Genomic DNA, 18,665 nt, shown 5'->3' with positions numbered 1-18,665 from the left:
TTATATTTAAGAAGTTGTCTTCTGTGCCAATGTGTTCAAGTGTACTTTCCACTTGCTCTTCTATGAGGTTCAGTGTAGTTGCCTTTATGTTGAGGCCTTTGATCCATTTGGACTTGATTTTTGTGCATGGTGATAATATCGGCCTATTTCCATTCTTCTACATGTTGGTGTCCAGTTATACAAGCATCATTTATTAAATATGCTTTCTTTTTCCATCTGACATTTTTTGCTTCTTTGTCGAAAATCAGGTGTTCGTAGGTGTGTGGGTTGATATCCAGGTCTTTGACTCATTGGTCCTCCTGTCTGTCTTTATGGCAGTGCCAGGCATCGCCCTCACTTCACTATCTATCTATCTATCTATCTATCTATCTATCTATCTATCTATCTATCTATCTATCTATCTATCTATCTGTCATCTGTCTATCTATCTATCTATCTATTATCTATCTATCTATCTATCTATCATCTATCTATCTATCTATCTATCTATCTATCTATCATCTATCTATCTATCATCTATCTATCTATCTATCTATCTATCTATCTATCTATCTGTCATCTGTCTATCTATCTATCTATCTATCTATCTATCTATTATCTATCTATCTATCTGTCATCTGTCTATCTATCTATCTATCTATCTATCTATCTATCTATCTATCTGTCATCTGTCTGTCTATCTATCTATCTATCATCTATCTATCTATCTATCTATCTATCTATCTATCTATCTATCTGTCATCTGTCTATCTATCTATCTATCTATCTATCTATCTATCTATCTATCTATCTGTCATCTGTCTATCTATCTATCTATCTATCTATCTATCTATCTATCTATCTGTCATCTGTCTGTCTATCTATCTATCTATCTATCTATCATCTATCTATCTATCTATCTATCTATCTATCTATCTATCTATCTATCATCTATTGGTCTTTCATCTATATCTATCTATCATCTATCTATCTATCTATCTATCTATCTATCATCTATCTATTTATCTATCATCTATCTATCTATCTATCTATCAATCATCTATCTATCCATATCATCTATATATATTTATATTATGTATTGCAGAAAATACAACATTTGTTTTATGGAGTACAGTTTATTTTTTTACATAATCCCAAGTTTCATATATTTACTGCATATGACAGATAATTATTCTTTTAAATGATAGGGTTCACTTCAGTGTGTATGTATATGTTTATACAACTTTTAATTGTTTTATTATTGTTTTCTAAGAATTTCATACATGAGAATCATATTTATATAATTTTCATTCCAAACTTCACACTTTTAATTCCTTGAGGTTATCCTCATACCATATCAAGATATGAATTCTTTAATTATTAGTGTTTGTACACATATATGTATATATTACACACACACACACACACACACACACACACACACACACACACACATATATATATATATATATATATATATATATATATATATATATATATCCTGCTTAGTCCATTTGGTGTTGCTCATATGTATGTGTATATGGTTGAGCACATAGGGTTGGATATAACCTATCAGGGTTTCATCTCTGCAGAGGACTGATTTTTCCCTCTCTCTTGATTGTCTAGCTTTGAGGCCCTCTAAGATTCACTGTATCCACATTGGGATGGAAATAATATTGTTTTACATACATTTTATTTAGCCATCCATCTATTGACATGTCCTGTCATTTCTTACTTGTTTATTGCATATAGTTCTTCAATGAATATAAATGTGGGGCATCTCTGCTTTATGCTAACTTGGGGAATATACTTAAGAAGTATATAGCCTGATTATACAGTGGTACTATACTGATGATAGAGGAATGCCCACAATGATTTCTCTTGTTGGTATACTAGTTTACATTTCCTCTATTGATGTGTATGTCTGTTTTCCTCCATCCTTCTTAGCATATACTATCTTTTGTTTTCTTAATGACCTGCATTCTAACTGGAGTACTGGAATGATGGCACTGACTTCCATTATTTTTCCACTAGATAAGGATGTTGAACTTTTTAAAAGTATTTATTGAATGTTGGTACTGCTTTTCCAAGCTTAGAGCTATATTTGTTTCCTGTTTAAATAGTCAACTTTAACTGACACAGTTTAAAACAAAACTTTAAGAAACAGTACCCTTATAAAAGTTTTATCTTATCATGTAAATTTATTATATTGATATCAATATTGGCTAACAATATCCTTCTAACCTTTCCAATAATAATAATAATAATAATAACAACAATAATAATAATAATAATAATTCAACACTGAAGATAGTGAACGTACTTTGTAATATCAACACTGAATGTATGGCACAAACAATGGCACCAGGGATGCAAATCTAGTCTCTGAGTTCAACAACATTCATTTCCCCAAAACTCACATCTTTTCTTAGTCACTTAAGTATATCTGTTATTATAATACAAATTAAAAATAAGGTGCAGTTCTAGAGGTCACATCACAGGCTTCATACCTAAAAAATATTAATATCAGCACAGCTGTAGGAGGTCCTTCTGTTTTTGTGTTGCTTTCATTGGTTAATCAATAAAGAAACTGTCTTGGCCTAGTTGATAGGGCAGAACTTATATAGGTGGAGAAGACAGAATTGAATTTTAGGAGGAAGAAAGAGAGATACCATGGATCTGCTGGAGACAGAAGCTGGGAATTTTACCCAGTAAGAGACTGCCACGTGGTGATACACAGATTAATATAAATGGGTTAAATTAAGATATAAGAATTATCCAATAAGAAACTAGAACTAATGGGTCAAGCAGTGATTTAATTAATACAGTTTCTGTGTAGCTATTTTAGGACTAAGCTAGCCAGGTGGCCAGGACTAACTAGCGGCCCCCTGCAACACAGCACAGGCAAACAGTCATTGAAAACCAAGCTATGAGTTCTATGTGTTTCATATCACAGTGGGGATTACTTCAGGAGTCTAATCTTTGGAATCAATCAATATTACTGATCTACTGATCAGTAATACTGGTGTTTATAACATTAAAGAACTTGTGATGTCCCTGTTTGTATCTGTGCAGTGTACAGCACTGAACACCTTTACCTACCTGTAGAGGACTCTTCCTCCTATAGTGACAAGGTTGGAGAAGACACTGAAATCTGTCATATTTGGAGGCCACGATTGTATGTTCAGGAAACCTATCAGGATTTAGAAAAGCAAAATCATTGTGGTATTATTTTTTAATGACAATGCTAATTATCATCCAAACACAATGAAAATATATTGAAAGGCAGAAAGTAAGCAAAGGCAATGAAAACTACTGTTGAAGCAGTCATCACATTTTTCCTTTTATGATTAAGCATAATACTATGAGTTTCTGGAGTAAAGAATAGATAAATAGTTGATATCAAAGTATGGGATCATGAATCCCAGGGATTCTTTATGATTCGGGGAATAATAAAGGTGTATGTATCAAATATTGAAAAATATAATTTATTTTATTTTGATAGATACATATACATAGAATTGTTACCCAATTAAGGACAAAAACAATGCTCTATTTCTGTGAATTCCTTCACCATTTACTTATGTACTATCACATTGGTATCAACCTAGAAATCTAAGTTGTGTTAGCCCTAACTTTTCATATCAGGTTTTATTTCATGTGATGTCAAGTCCAAATATGATTTATATTTATGAACCCATAAGTTATATAAAAGATTTAACATAGTAAATGCTCAAAAACTGTCATGCCAAACAAGCGCTATACATTTTCCGTATTACCTGGAGTTCCTTTGAGAAAATAAATTGCAAAGCAAATGTTCAAGAGTCACAGAGCTTTTGGTATTTGCAAAAACAATATTAACAATATTCCAAAGTTTTTTATGTATCTCTGTTGGTTTCAAAATATAAAAGCTAATAAATGTTCAAAGTTCAAAATCATGCAAGTTAGTTTTTCAAGATAACTAGAACTTCTCTTGAAAATTAAAGCTATTATAAATATTATGTAATTATTTCAAGAAATGAAAAGGTCACATAGCTTGTGGCAAAAAAAAATTAAAAGTACCTGTTATTTCCCTGACTGTCCGAAAGACATTCAGTTTCTCTGGGTCTATGGCTTCAATTGCATTGTAAGGGTCCCTAGAAAGTCAAGAAGAGATGCAAGCAAATTTAAACTGATTGTTTTATAATAGGACATATTTGCTCCTTTCTAAGTAATATATTATTTAAAATTTTAACAATTTCTTAATATAAAACATATACATTTTGAATATTTCTAAAGTACCCTTACCTTATGAAAAATGCTTTGAAATTTATGTCTGATATATTCTAAAGTTGTCATTTAAAAACAACTAATAGATTATTTTCAGTTTTCATCTTCCAAAAATATTTAGGTAAATATTGGTCATTTAAAATAATTGTGTACTTGAATATTGAGCCCAACATGATACCAAATTATCTCCGAATTGAAGTAATACTTTCAGTAATTTAGGCAACATACAGCATTTATTTAATGCTTTATTACTTTAAAGGCTTTCCAGTATATGTGAAGACTTCATATCTTCACAGAAGTGTTCAATGTTATGCATTGATCAGCTTTCTGTGAAATACTGAACTTTCTCAGAAGAATGAACCTCAGCTTTTCTAAAATTATATAGTAATTAAATGAGTTTTATTCTTCCTGTGAACACTTATCATTTGTTACCATTTGTGAAAACTTTCTATTTTGGGTGTTGAAAAATACAGAACACAGTAACTAAGCAGTCTTCATAGGGTTATACACCGAGATGCGTTATACTACCCCAACAAACAGGTAGGTATATGGCCTAGCTTCTGGAACGGTAGTCTTCATCCATGGAAGATGGATTTAAAGATCATTTTCAGCAACTATGAGTTTCAGTTTGAACTCTCAAACCACCTGACACTGACTTTCTAAACTTGGCTCATCAGCATTTTGTCCCTCACTGTGGATCATCTCATCTCTTTTAAAAAGACTTTGCTTGATTAAATTACCTTTTAAACTAAGAAATGCAATCAATGCAATATACTACTAGTTTAGTGTACATTGCTGTATAAAGCTCTGGCCTTGTGTATTGCTGAGACTGAGAAAGCACAGCACATTTCTCTATGACTCAAAAAAAAAACCTATTGATCCAGAATATTCTCAGAGTCACATCTCTTGAAAGTATAAAGTCTCAATGTAAAGTTCTCTAAATGGTGTATTCTTGCTCTTTGGCACACCCTTCCATACATATATGAATAAATGCATGCATATGTACATATGCACATATATATGTATGAAATTGTGTGCTACATATGACCCCTTTGATGTTAATATAGATAAAATAGATACAAAATGAAGTGTAACAAACGACAAACTTTTGCATTCATCTTTTGAAATTAATTTTTTTCTTTGAAAATTTCATACAGACATATAAAGTATCTTGAACACATCCAATCACACTATCTCCTCTCAATTTCCTGCCCAACCCATCCAATACATCTCCCTACCTACTTCATGCCCTCTTTTTTGATATAAAGTATTTGAATACCCTGAGTCCATAGATGCCCATATGTCCTTGGTTGTGGGATCATCCACTGTAATATCGGGCAAAATAGCAGTGACCATCCCTCCAAAGTAAAGGAGCTATCCCTGCTGCAACAGCCATTAACTGCCCTCATCTCCTCAGCTAAGCAACATGCTTAACCTCCATGCTGGGTTTTTATTTAAAGTGACTTGACATTGTGCAGGTGACCTCAGCTGCTGTTAATTAGTTCATGTGTGCAACAGTCATATTATGTTCAGAAAACATTTCACAGCGACCCTACTCAACATTCAGTTCTTAAAGTCTATATCAATCTTTTAATGTACAAAACTCTTCTATCAGAGGAAATATAAGCTCTGAAATTGGGGAATGTGATGGAGGAGAGTTATCTGTCTGTTTCTTTCATTGGTTAATTAATAAAGAAAACTGCCTTGGCCCTTTAAGAGACAGAAAATTAGGTAGGTGGAGTAGACAGAACAGAATTGTGGGAACAAGGAAGTAGAGTTGGGGAGACGCTTCAGGCAGTCTCCATAGGGAGTCTCCATGCTGCTCCTCTCCGAGATGGACGCAGGTTAAGATCTCTCCTGGTAAGCCACACCTCGTGGTGCTACCCAGATTACTAAATATGGGTTAAAGGAAGATGTGAGAATTAACCAATAAGAGGCTACAGATAATGGGCCAGGCAGTGTTTAAAAGAATACAGTTTCCGTGTAATTATTTCGGGTGTAAAGCTAGCCGGCGGCCGGGTGGCGGGACGCAGCCCCGCCACTTCCCACTACAGGAATGGAATTTTGCCATTGCCCTGCCATGAAAAAATAAATACAACAATTCTGGCCATAAAATCTAACATCCTGGCATCACAAGAAAAGATTAAATATTCAGGGCAAGCAAAGAATAATGGAGTCAGCCAAAGTCATGACTGAAAATTTCCTGGTTTTCAGGATGAAATTAATTGTTAACCAGAAGCCCAATGGACCATAGATCTTTTATATACTTACTTTTAGAGATTCAAGACTCCTATAAAATAAGTTGACAGAATCCTACTTTTCAACTTCAAAGTACCTGTGGGGAGTCTCATCCAAAAGCCACTGAAGATCCACACTATCTTAGAACTGTTTTTCTCTATTAAATACAGAGCTAAGTAAAAGAGCATCATGACTACTCTGTCACTGTGTTTTGTGTTCAGCATAGAAAGAAAAGGAAATCTAGGTGTGACTCTTACTATCTGCCTCTCCTGCGACCGGTCATGAAAACCTCCTCCTGTCAGTCCCTCTCTGTGACACATTTCCAGCATACTTAAAAGCATCTTGCCACTGTAAGAGCATGCACATGATCAATGTCAAGACAAAAGATGAGAGGAATGTTCCTTTGATAGCCCTAGACCCTTTGCATGCCGGGACTTCTCATTATAATTAAGGAAATGAGTTAAATTTCCATTCCTGACAAAGATAATTTTATGGCACAGTATGAACATGCCAATTAACTTTCTTTAGCTCTTTTAAATCCAAAAATGCAATTGACAATTTGCCAAGACTATATTTTCTGAAAGAAATGTTTCTGAACAAAATACCATTTAATTAATGACTTTTGACCTCATCATTAAAGAACTGTGTCAATGAATAATAGTATCCTATTAAAAAGTCACTACAAATATGTTGAGAGTAATGGCATTGAAAGTACAGAAAATAATTTATTTACTAGAAATTTACTATTTATAATATCTAAATCTGTGACTATTAAAGTTTACTGTGTTCCCGTCCTTCTCCCTCTCCCCACCAGCACATACATACACAGAGACAGAATAAACCACCACCCATATATATAATATATATGATATATATATATATATATATATATATATATATATATATATATATATATATTTTGCTTTAGACCTGTTGAATTGGCTTTATAGTTAGTTTCATGAAATGAATGGGAAGGGCTTCATGGATCATTCTTCCATGAGACTGAGAATGGAGGATATGCCATATTTCATGGACATCTGTCTTTGAAATATGTCATATATATTTCCTACAGACACAATAGTATCAATTTTTACTTCAAAGTATTCAAGGCTTCAAACTTATGATTAAGGACAGATAATCATCTGAATTATGAAGGATCAGAAACCAAATTTGCCTTCATTTGCTTTCTAAGATAGTCTACAAAAGGCTACAATTAAGCTGTAAAGTGATATTTGTTTAACACTTTTCTGCACTATAAACTAGACAAAGTCACAGTGTTTTATATTTTTTTTGCTGCCTTCTCCACCTGCCTTTTGGGCTTTTCATTTCCTTTGCCATATTCACCTCTCTGCTTTCCTTACCTTTTTATCTCATTTATTAAGATTTTACTGATATGGGGGTGAACAAATCAAAATACTTTATGATTTATTCACCAAAACAAGCAGAAGAGCTATTTATTATCCATACATTTCTGTCTTTAACTGGAGGAAGGTGAGTGTTTGACTCAGAAAGAATTCACCATTCATACCATCCATCATGTAGCTACTGTTCAAACTCACGCTGGTCTGGATGGGGTCACCTACATAAACTGTCTCATTTGTCTTTTGTTGAGTTCATTTTAAAGACAACCTTTGGACTTCTAGCCCATGGTGATTTTTGAGGGCAATTCTTTTCCACTTGAATGAATTAGTTATATTATAGTCTGTACAGAATGAGGAATTTAAAGATTTATAGTTTGCATGTGCTTCCTATTGTACAACACATTTGACCCCAAGGGAGAATTGTTTCTATTTGCTTTGTAATTCTCTGTTGACTGTTACCTCAACTGGAAGAGCTATGAATACTTAAAATCCTGCTAAGCATAACTTCCCCAAAAAGTTCCATGATGAAACAAGGCTAAAACACTTATTTTAATCCTCACTAAATCATTATTTTTCAAAATTTCTCTCCCAGACATTATTTTAAAGAAACTTGGTCATATGTAGGTCAATTTTCATAATTATTTGGCTCATATAATTGTCCAGTGGTTCTCAATGGGCATAGTACCACTCCATTAAAAGAAATTTGGGGGCATTTATAGAAATATTTTAACTGAAGCAGTAATTAGGCATAATAATAATTAAAGGGCAATGCTATTAAGGTCATATTACATTAAAGGACTTCTCTCTGCCACCTACAATCTTAAAAATGTACTACCAGAGGAAACCTCAGATTGCTAGATTGCTATTTTTACTAGCAATATTGTCCCAACTTCAAAGAAACTTAGTTATATCTTCTCTGTGTGTGTGTGTGTATGCGCATGCTGTGGAATAATCCTCTAGTACACTGTAAAGATTTGTCATTCAAATTGGTTTAATAAAATGCTGAGTGGCCAGTAGCCAGGCAGAAAATATCGGTGGAACAAACAAAATAAGGATGACGGGAAGGGTAAAGGTGGAGTCAGAAGATGCCAGACAGATGTGGGGAGAGCAAGATGAGCATGCCATACTGAAAAAAAGTTACTGTCATGTGTCAGAGCTTAGATAAGGAATATGGGCTACCTTAAAATGTATGAGCTAGGTAATGATAAGCCTGAACTATCAGTTGAAGATTTAAAAGTAATATTACACTTCGGAATGGTATTTGGGAAGCACCTGGCAGGTTTTGGGGACTGTGTGATTCCAAGAAAGGAAACTTCTGCTTACATATGGCATCCAAACATTCCGCAAGAATTTGCACATAGAGTCTGAAAAAGCTTTAAAAGGGATAGTAAGAACACAAAATGGAGTCAAATTTGGCTCCTTGGTAAATGCTTTTTCATTGATAGGCTCTGTTTGTGAGTGGCAGGCAGAGGCATGGCTCCTTTAAGAGACACTTTCCTGTGTAAGCTTTAGCAGTGATTCTTTTAAGACATCCTACAACCAAACACTTAAATAAGATTTATGATCAGTGGGTGGCACACTGCTTGTCATCAGCATGGACTAAAAACTTCCCATAATTGGAGTGGTAAACACAGCTAAATCCAGTAGCTCTGTCAAGATCTAGACTCTTAGGGGGAAAAGAATACAACAAAGTCAGTCACTCTTGTCATGGATTTGGTCTTAGTTGTGCCCTCTTAGAAGTTTAAAGGCTCATGTGGGAAAAAAAAAAGATAGAGATATGCAGTAAAGACAGATTCAGAAGGAAAAAGATAAAATAAAATAAAGACTCTAAATGGTTTACAGTGTGTTAAAAATGTGTGTAGGCTTGGGAGATAAAAGAAAAAAAGATAGAAAAAGTACTTAAAGTGGAATAGAGTAAAAAAAAACTATAATAAGCCATATGAAGAAGGAAAGTACAAAGAGTCTGGATTCTACATATTATTACGTTATCTTTAAATTTTTTGACTGTTAATGAGTTAACAATCATTGTTTAGAGACATTTGATTATGGAAGTTTATAGATTAAATGAATCTATATATTTTAAAAATTCCTTGAATTCAAAATTTCAGTCAAAAGATGTTACTTTGGGAAACATGTTCTGTTTTTATTTCCACAGGAAATGAAAGGATGCAGATCCTTTCTGGCTTGAGAAAAATAAGGTTTGATAGAGAAATACACCTGTGAAAAATCCCTAATAGGAGCAGATGGTCCAGATGATCAACATCTCAGGGCACTTCTGTTGCAGTTTCTACATCCAGAACAGTTTGGAGGTGGCTTATTGAGGTGACCGAGCCTCACAGAATACTCCACTGAGAACTTGACCAAAATTCTAAATTTTCTCAGGGTCCCCCAAAGATTATCAGTGCCCCGCAATCGGCAGAAAGTAGCCTAGAAAACTACTCCCACATTCCCCTCAAATGGATTATGGATGTTTGTTGTTGTTTAGAGGGTTTGTATACAAATTGTTATTGGTCATAGTAAAAAAAAAAAGAAAGCTAAACAAAATAGTTAAATTCAAAGATCTCCAAGTGAAAAAAGGGAGATAGGATATAGAAATAATAGAATAGAAAGATATACTATTGAATATACATTAATCCCCTCAAAATAAAACCAGGTTATTTATCTCAGGATATTTTATATTGGTATGGATTTTAGTTTATTGATACAAATTTAAAGTTTTTTTAGAATAATGTTACATGTGTGGGTAATATGTATATTTAGTTATTTTGTATTTCAGTCTCCATATATTAATAAGACCTTTCTTTTCCTGTACTTCCTGCAATATAATGATTTCTAGTATCATTTCTTATAAATCTAAATTTTTATTTTAAGTAGAAGTTGAAGAATTTTCAAGCAATACTATTTATCACATTGAATATTTTCATATTTTGCTTTAATTATAATTAAGAATTGCCTTAATTTTTAAATTTTATGTGTTTAAGAGGGGAACATTATCTCTGGATTTTATTTTGAATTTAATAAGATGTCAGATGCTTCATAAACACGCACATATGAATTTATGTTAGATCTGACAATATCAAAAATCACTTCTTTACTAAAGCAATTAAGTTCATGAGAATATATTTTCAAATTGCAGTGAACACTGAAAGCTTGAAACAACTACTTTTTTTAATCAAATCTTTGATGGCTCATATCACCTATGTTAGAAGATCTGGACTCACCTAGGAGGAAAATCTCTAAGCTCACTTGTGAGAGGTAACTTAGATCAGGCTGCCTATGGGTAGACTTGTGATTAATTATCTTGAATAAGTCAGTTTAGACGGGAAGACTAACTTGAGAAGTGCATGGCACTGATGGAGAGGCTGGGGTTCTGGGTAGAATAAAATGCAGAGAGTGAGCCATACACGCAATGTGGCCTGCTGCCTCAAGGTCCAGTTGCCGTGACTTCCTTGCCATGTTAGCTGCACTCTCAAACTGTGAATTAACATAAACGCATCCTCCTTTAAGTTGTTTCTGTCAGAGATTTTACTCTAGTATGGGAAAAAAATCACTAATGCATCGTCCATGCTGCAGGAAACAATGAGTACTAACTGGCTCCATCTTATTTTTTGGATCCTCAGAAAGTTTTACTAACAGATGCTTTTTGGGGCATAGGGATATTTGGTTTCAAAAAGTAATAATTCACATAAACACATGTCATTTACTGGATGCCATGCACTCACTGAGTTATAAAGAAAGGAAGTAAGTGCTGACGCAAGTTTCCTGCTCATATGGGCTAAATTGGCTAAATCAACAATTCAGATAACATAAGCGGAAGTGTGAAGACTTGTTCAGTTAACACAATGGATCCCATCTCAAAATGGTGAGAGTTGCTCAAGTTTGGCACATCATTATTATATATGGACGTGCGTTGAGGATCACCAAGTTTTAAATGGAAATTAGAAATCTTAATTTTAAGAAAAGCTTTGGTTTGGCTAAAAATAACCAACTGACCAGAAGATACATGTATACCTTTATAGGACATGACATAGGCCATATTAAAAACAACATTTTTAAATAGAGATGTTGTATGCAAGAGCATAAATAATAATTTGTCTGAATGAAGATAAATACTTTGTCACGTTGCTCATGCTGCTCTTATTTGGAAATATTTATTCATAATGTGTTAAGCTATTTTGCTTCCAGAAATGATGTGATATATGTTCAGTGTAAGAGTTTGAATTAAAATATGTGAGTGATAGTCTTTATTTGTAGCCTGTAGCCCTAATATTTAGAGATTAAGTAGTAATATAGACAAATAGATAAAATACAAAGTACAACTATTGACGTTTTTATTACGGAAAGTATACAAACTTGCTTATTTCCCCAGTTAAAGCCAGCAGGCGGTTCTGTAATAAAGGACCCCAGATAATGTAAGAATTTTTATTACCAAAATAAAATCCACTTTATAGTTGTGCTAATTTCCCCATATAAGAGAAAGAAGAATACATCAGAACAAAATGTATTTTTAAAAGCAGCTTAGGAGAATTTCAACTTAATTTTATGTCAGATTCTTTGAGCTGTTTCATGTGAGTTTTTTTAAAAAACAGGATATAAGTTATTTTGAACTAATGTTTTGGAAAGTCAAAGGATATTCCTCATTTCATGTATTAGTGATGTTTCCTGAAAACCTGGGCTTGTTGAGACAATGGGTTCTAGGAGATTGCTCTCAAAGCATGTTTAAGCTGAATTATAAGTTTGCATTGTCATACCTAAATACAGACCCATCCCAGAAGGCAGATGTGCTGCTGACACTCCTGGAGGGCTGTCCATTACTTTGGCTGGAAAGAGTTTTAAGGTAAACCTCTTCTAGGTTCAGGTGAATCAACAATGCAGGCATGCAAAGCGAAGGAACACCTTCACTTCCCAGAACAATGCACAAAATTGAGTACTGACCCATGAATCCCCGTGACAAGGAAGATGAGGTTCCCATTGATCTTCGTGCAGTTGATGAATTTGTCAATGTTGCTGGAATCCACAGTCTGAGCTGACATCAATGATCCTGTGCCGATGCCGTCACATGCTATAGAAGCAAGATTTGGAGTAAAAATCCGGGAAGCATATTCCTAGCTAATACATCTTAGCATTTTTTATTATAAAATACTATCATTTATTTCAAAATTGAAATATCTTCCCTTCATAAAAGGCAATGTTATTATTATTATTTTTTATTTTTCGAAACAGGGCTTTTCTATGTTGCCTTGGCTGTCCTGGAACTCACTTTTGTAGACCAGGCTGTAGTGTGGGAAGTCCTTCTGTATATGTGTTGCCTTTATTGGTTAATGAATAAAGAAGCTGCTTTCAGACAATGGCTTAATAGAATATAGCCAGGCTGGAAGAGATATATATAGAGAGAGTAGGCAGAGTCAAAGAGATGCGATGTATCCACTGTTGGGGACAGATGTGCAGGAATCTTGCAGGTAAGCTGCAGCTACGTGGCAATACACAGATTAATAGAAATGGGTTAATTTAAGATATGAGTTAGCCAGAAATATGCTTATGCTATTGGCCAAACAGTATTGCAAATAATATATTTTCTGTGTGAATATTTTGGGTCTGAGCATCCCGGAATGAATGAGTGTCCTCCTACAACAAGGCTGGCCTCAAATTCAGAGAGATCTGTCAGTCTATGCCTCCAGAGTGCTAAGAATAAAGGAATTTTGGGATTTAAAGGCATTAGCTATCAGGTCCAACCTCTCTGTTTCTATCTATCTGTCTGTCTATCTATCTATCTATCTATCTTCTATCTATCAATATACCTACCTACCTCTCTATCCATCTATTTATGTTTTTAGCATTACATATGCTAAGCAGCTTCAGTAGTACTGACACTTATAAGTTTAAAATAATTATATTTTCCCTCTCTCTTAATCACTCCCAGTAAACCCCAAACTCAAGAAAATAAAATTAAAAGTAAAAACATAAAACTCATCAAATCCTAGAAAAAAAACCACAAGTGCATGCACACACCCTACATAAAAACACACTCATACACCTCAAACAAGCAACAACAAAGTATAGAGTCTTTTGTGGTGGTTACCTACTCCTGAGCATGAGGCCAGCCCTGTAGTACAATTAACAGTTTTATCTTTCCCAACAAGTATTTATTACAAATAGCTTCTTGGTAAGAGGAGGAGTTTTGGGCCTACTTCTCCTTCTTGGTGCTATATTTTGTCTGGCTTGAATTTCTGTAGGACTTGTAAACGCCCACACAGCCTATGTGTGTTCATATGTTCCTCAATTCATGAAGCTGGGTGTGTAGGAGGGTACAGAGGATGCATTGTATAACTGTGTGCAGTGGTACACACCTTTAATCCCAGCACTTAAGAGGCAGATATCATCCATTCTTCTAGATATCCTCTCCTATTAATTCATTATTACATGTGTTCTATCTCACCTCCCTTAAAGTCTCTTCCTTCTATTCTCATGAATCTCTTCTTAGTCACACACACAACCACAGACACACATACAGAGACAGACAGAAACACACCGAGATACACACACAAACACACACACACATACATACATACACACACACACATACACTTTTAAATATGAATTCCATATATCAGATAAAACATGTAGCATTTGTCCTTTCTGAGCCTAGCTTATTTTGCTAAGCATGATAATTTTTAATTTTATCTGTTTTCTAAAATATGTTATGATTTACTTTTCCTTCTAAAATTTCATAATATAATATTTTCATTATCTATTCATTTGTCGATAGACTGGTTCTATTTTCTGGTTAATATGAACAGTGCACCTATACACATAGCAATATAAGTATTTATGGTGGGCTGGTTTATACCCTTTGGTTATAAATGAAAACTGAGTTCTATGATAGCTCTAGTTTTCTGGGTCTTGTGTAGCCTCAAGCCGGCTCCCACGGTGGCTGTGCCAGTGCACATTCTCAGCAGTAGGGTCTGGAGTCTTCTCAGGAGCAGAAGCATTTCTCATTTAGTTTGGATAACAGCCTCACATGGTGAGAGAGATGGGACATTTGCTTTAATATGCATCTGTCTGATAGTGTAGCACTCTGAGCAATTTGATAACTATTTGTTAGCTGTATGTATGTATTCCTTTTTAGGAAAACTATCTACTCTGTTCATTAGTTTATTGTTCTGTTTTTTGAATCTTTAATTAGCATTTACTACTGAGACTGAATTGAAAAATTTTTTCTGTATCACAATCTAATGATCAAGACTCATTGTAAAGAGTTTTGTTTAAATTTAAGAGCCAGCACATAGTTAGTACCTAGGCTAACTAAAATGAAGCTTTTATCGATTAATACTTTACATTACCAGATGAAAGTTCTCATTATGAAGTTCATTTCAAAATACAACTTTTAACATTTTTAAAATGCTGGTTGTTTCATGAAATAATTTCTTGATCGACTAATCATCTAAAATTTACAATTTAATAATATTAGTGTCTTAAATATTTATTAAATAAAAAGTACTGTGATATGAGTCAGCACTAGGGCATTTACATATTTATACTTTTATGTTATTTATGCCTTATGAAGGCTCTACTTTGAAAAAACAATTTGAAGGTGAGTGAGTCAGATATATATATATATATATATATATATATATATATATATATATATATAGAGAGAGAGAGAGAGAGAGAGAGAGAGAGAGAGAGGGAGACACAGACACTGACCAATATAGAGACAGAGAGTGAGTCATTCACAACACAAAGTGTGTAGTCTAAAAGTATGAGGTTTCCCTTTTGCTAATCTAGGTGCTTCAAAAGCCTACCATTTGACCGTTTGAGAGATATGAGCTCTACTTTCATCCTGTTTCAAGGTTTTCTTCTGATGAGGAATTTGAGCATTCAGGCCTAGGTAAGGTGTCTTTCTTCATTCAACTTCTACAGCACAAATTACCTGTGGGATTGATTTGATACTTACAATGTACTTCTTCTTACTGCACATATCTATTAAAATATGGTTTTAAGACAAGGGAAAGTAAATGGTGTGTGGTCATTCCCTTTGCAGATCTTTTTATGTGGAAATAATTTATGTGATACTAAACACTTAGTGACAAAATTATAACATTTGCTGCTTCTGGGGAGGAGTGTGGTTTGATTGTAGAGTACTTGCCTAGAATGACTAAAGGCATCAGTTCAATCTCTAGCATTGCATAAACAAAAACAAGGAAATATTCTTTGATTTCTGAGTTCCTGGGTTTTTTCCCCCAGTACAGTCTGTTAGTTTAACTCAAAGTCAGTCGAAACCACTATTAGCCAGTATTTTTCATAACAAGAAAATTATGCAAACTGTGTAAGTGTGTGTGTGTGTGTGGTGCTGTCATTCATCATTGTGGGAGAGGAAATTTTTTCTGAGAAGCTAGTCCCATTGGGTTATTAAAATGTGCATGAAGGTAGGATTTGCTTTTAATCCCAGCATTCAGAAGGGAGAGACAGGCAGATCTCTGAGCGCAAGGTCAGCCTGGTCTACAGACCAAGTTCCATAACAGCCAGAATACACAGAAAAACCCTGTCTTAAGAAATAAACAAAGACAACACAACAAAACAAACAACAGCAAAACCCACAAAACCAACACAAAAAGAAAAGCACACGAAATCCTTTGGTAAGGACCTATTGTAACCGAACATTTGGTAAGGACCTATTATAACCGAACATTCTGAAGGATCACTCACCTTTGGGGCAAATATCAGTGCAAGGTTTACACATTTTAATCCCATTTTCTTCTACTTCCATCTTGGAACTAGGACATGCACGCACACAGGAACTGGAATCTACCACAAAGTTATCTAATTAAAAATTCAAATAAAAAGGTTAAAGTTAAACCATCAGCCTTAAAAAGAAGATAGTTTATGATTTGAAAATAGTATCATTGACAATGTATTTGTCTCTTTCTCTAAACCAAGTCCTTCTGTAAATACCCCAACCTGAAGCAGTATCTCCAATGCCCACATTCCACTCCAAGAACAGTGTGTGCTGAGCATGAGTATCTGCTTGACTACTGCTCCACATTCCAAATTGCCCCCAAGATAGAGCAATCTCGTTTATAGACTCAGGAAACTACATTACATTTAGTTTGTGTTTTTCAATAGTTCCACTTCATTTCATGACATTATACAAGCTGGAAGTCTAAAATACTTCAAGTTCATGAAGCGCAATGAAGCTGAAGTTAAACCACCTCGGATCAAGAGGGGACTCTGCAAGTCCGAGAGGAAATGTTTAAATTGTGTCCAGTGTTTTATTTGAGTGCCTCCAAACCTTTGTGATACATAGTGAAAGTCTGACAGATTTCACTTGAGCAAAGGTGTACAATTAGACAAGAGACACCTTATTATTTAGACTTGGTGATGTGATTAGGAAATCAGCAATCTGTGAGATGCCAGTACTTTCTCTTTAAAATAAAGAAAAAATCGGCATCTAGAGCTATCAGAAAAAGAGGGACATCACGATGTTTGCAAGAACAGTGGTTTGGAGTGTAACAACCTTCCTTGAATACAGTTCTGGACCTATATACAGAGCTATGAAAGATACCGAACATGAGGTTTGTCCAAAGCAGAAGAGACATGTGGTCTTAGTAATTCTGCTTCATGGCCATATGTTCCAAGTCTTTCTGTGATATTTCATCATTGCTGGATAGCCAATGACATACAGAGTTATGAAGTTCAAGAAAAAAACTAACAGAGACCTCTAAGATTTTGAGAGTCAAGGCATGGTGTCTATGGTACAGGATTGTATACCAGTTAACAAACAGGTCCTTACATGCTTTCTGGACCTGATAGAGACAGACCTAACCATGGGTCAGGGTGGATTTAAGGTCAGCATTTCCATAATCAGCAATGCTTGAAGATAGGCATCCAGACAAGGTAGTAGAAAGTGATAAGTCTGAAATAAGGGAAGGTCTTCTAATGGGACATTTTCTAGGTAATTACTAATAACCCAGTTACTTTGTATAGAGAAAAGAGTGACTCAAGAGCCCTAGATTGCTCTGCAAGAAGAAAGATTGAAACTTCTGTAAGGTAGGGGGGATCCAAGGTAGAAGAATGGTATGATCAGCAATCTGCAATGTTCCCTATAACATCACACTTTAAAGACGAGACCTCCAGCTTTTGGCTGTGCCTATGGCCCCTTTCAAAGGTAGGCACTGCAGGTTGTAGGTAGGTTATTACCAGAAGGCTTTGGGAGATCACATAGGTTCTTACCTGCCTTGGGCCAACGCTCAATGCAAGAAAAGAGTCTTTGCCAAAAGCTCCAGTACACGCACTGGACCCCTTGCATGCACTATTTCAGACATCATAAAATAAAAATGAACCTTTCCCCTCTTTCCTTCCTCCTCCAGGTATTCTAATCACTGTAACACAAAGGAAACTAATACAAGGGTCATGCATCACTCATCGGGGTAGCCACGTGTATAACTGCAAGCTATCTGTCTTAGAGCACCCACCACAGTGGACTATGTAGGATGCACAGAAGACTGACCCTTCTTTTTTTTCAATAGTTGAGTTTTTATATTTCAGGATGCTGAACAAGGGAGTGTAAGACCTCTGTTTAGAAGATAAATGACCTTGTTTCCAAAGATGGTTGCAGTTTGGTAAACTGATTCTAGTGAGCAGTTTACAGAGGGTCTTAGTGTTACAGTTTAAAAGCAGCGAAGGTCCTTCAACTGATTAAAAGAAATATATTCCAAATCTCTCTCTCTCTCTCTCTCTCTCTCTCTCTCTCTCTCTCTCTCTCTCTCTCTCTCTCTCTCTCACACACACACACACACACATACACATACACATATACAA

The 18,665-nt window shown here is 34.8% G+C and overlaps 1 protein-coding gene across 1 annotated transcript in view; it reads right to left on the bottom strand.

Annotated features, from left to right (window-relative positions):
* The window catches only part of Erbb4 (erb-b2 receptor tyrosine kinase 4), a 687,902-nt gene that overhangs the window by 302,789 nt on the left and 366,448 nt on the right, over positions 1-18,665 (bottom strand). The window contains exons 8-11 of the mRNA XM_042055633.1: positions 16,554-16,667; positions 12,783-12,909; positions 4,042-4,115; positions 3,082-3,172 (exon numbers count right to left, since the gene is read on the bottom strand). Coding sequence (XP_041911567.1) covers positions 3,082-3,172; positions 4,042-4,115; positions 12,783-12,909; positions 16,554-16,667 — 406 coding nt within the window. The remainder of the gene's footprint in view (positions 1-3,081; positions 3,173-4,041; positions 4,116-12,782; positions 12,910-16,553; positions 16,668-18,665) is intronic.

Source organism: Arvicola amphibius, chromosome 8, assembly GCF_903992535.2.
Source record: "Arvicola amphibius chromosome 8, mArvAmp1.2, whole genome shotgun sequence".
NCBI classification, from domain to species: Eukaryota; Metazoa; Chordata; class Mammalia; order Rodentia; family Cricetidae; genus Arvicola; species Arvicola amphibius.
The sequence above is the reverse complement of the archived record's forward strand: the minus strand, read 5'-3'. Positions and strand labels throughout refer to the sequence as shown.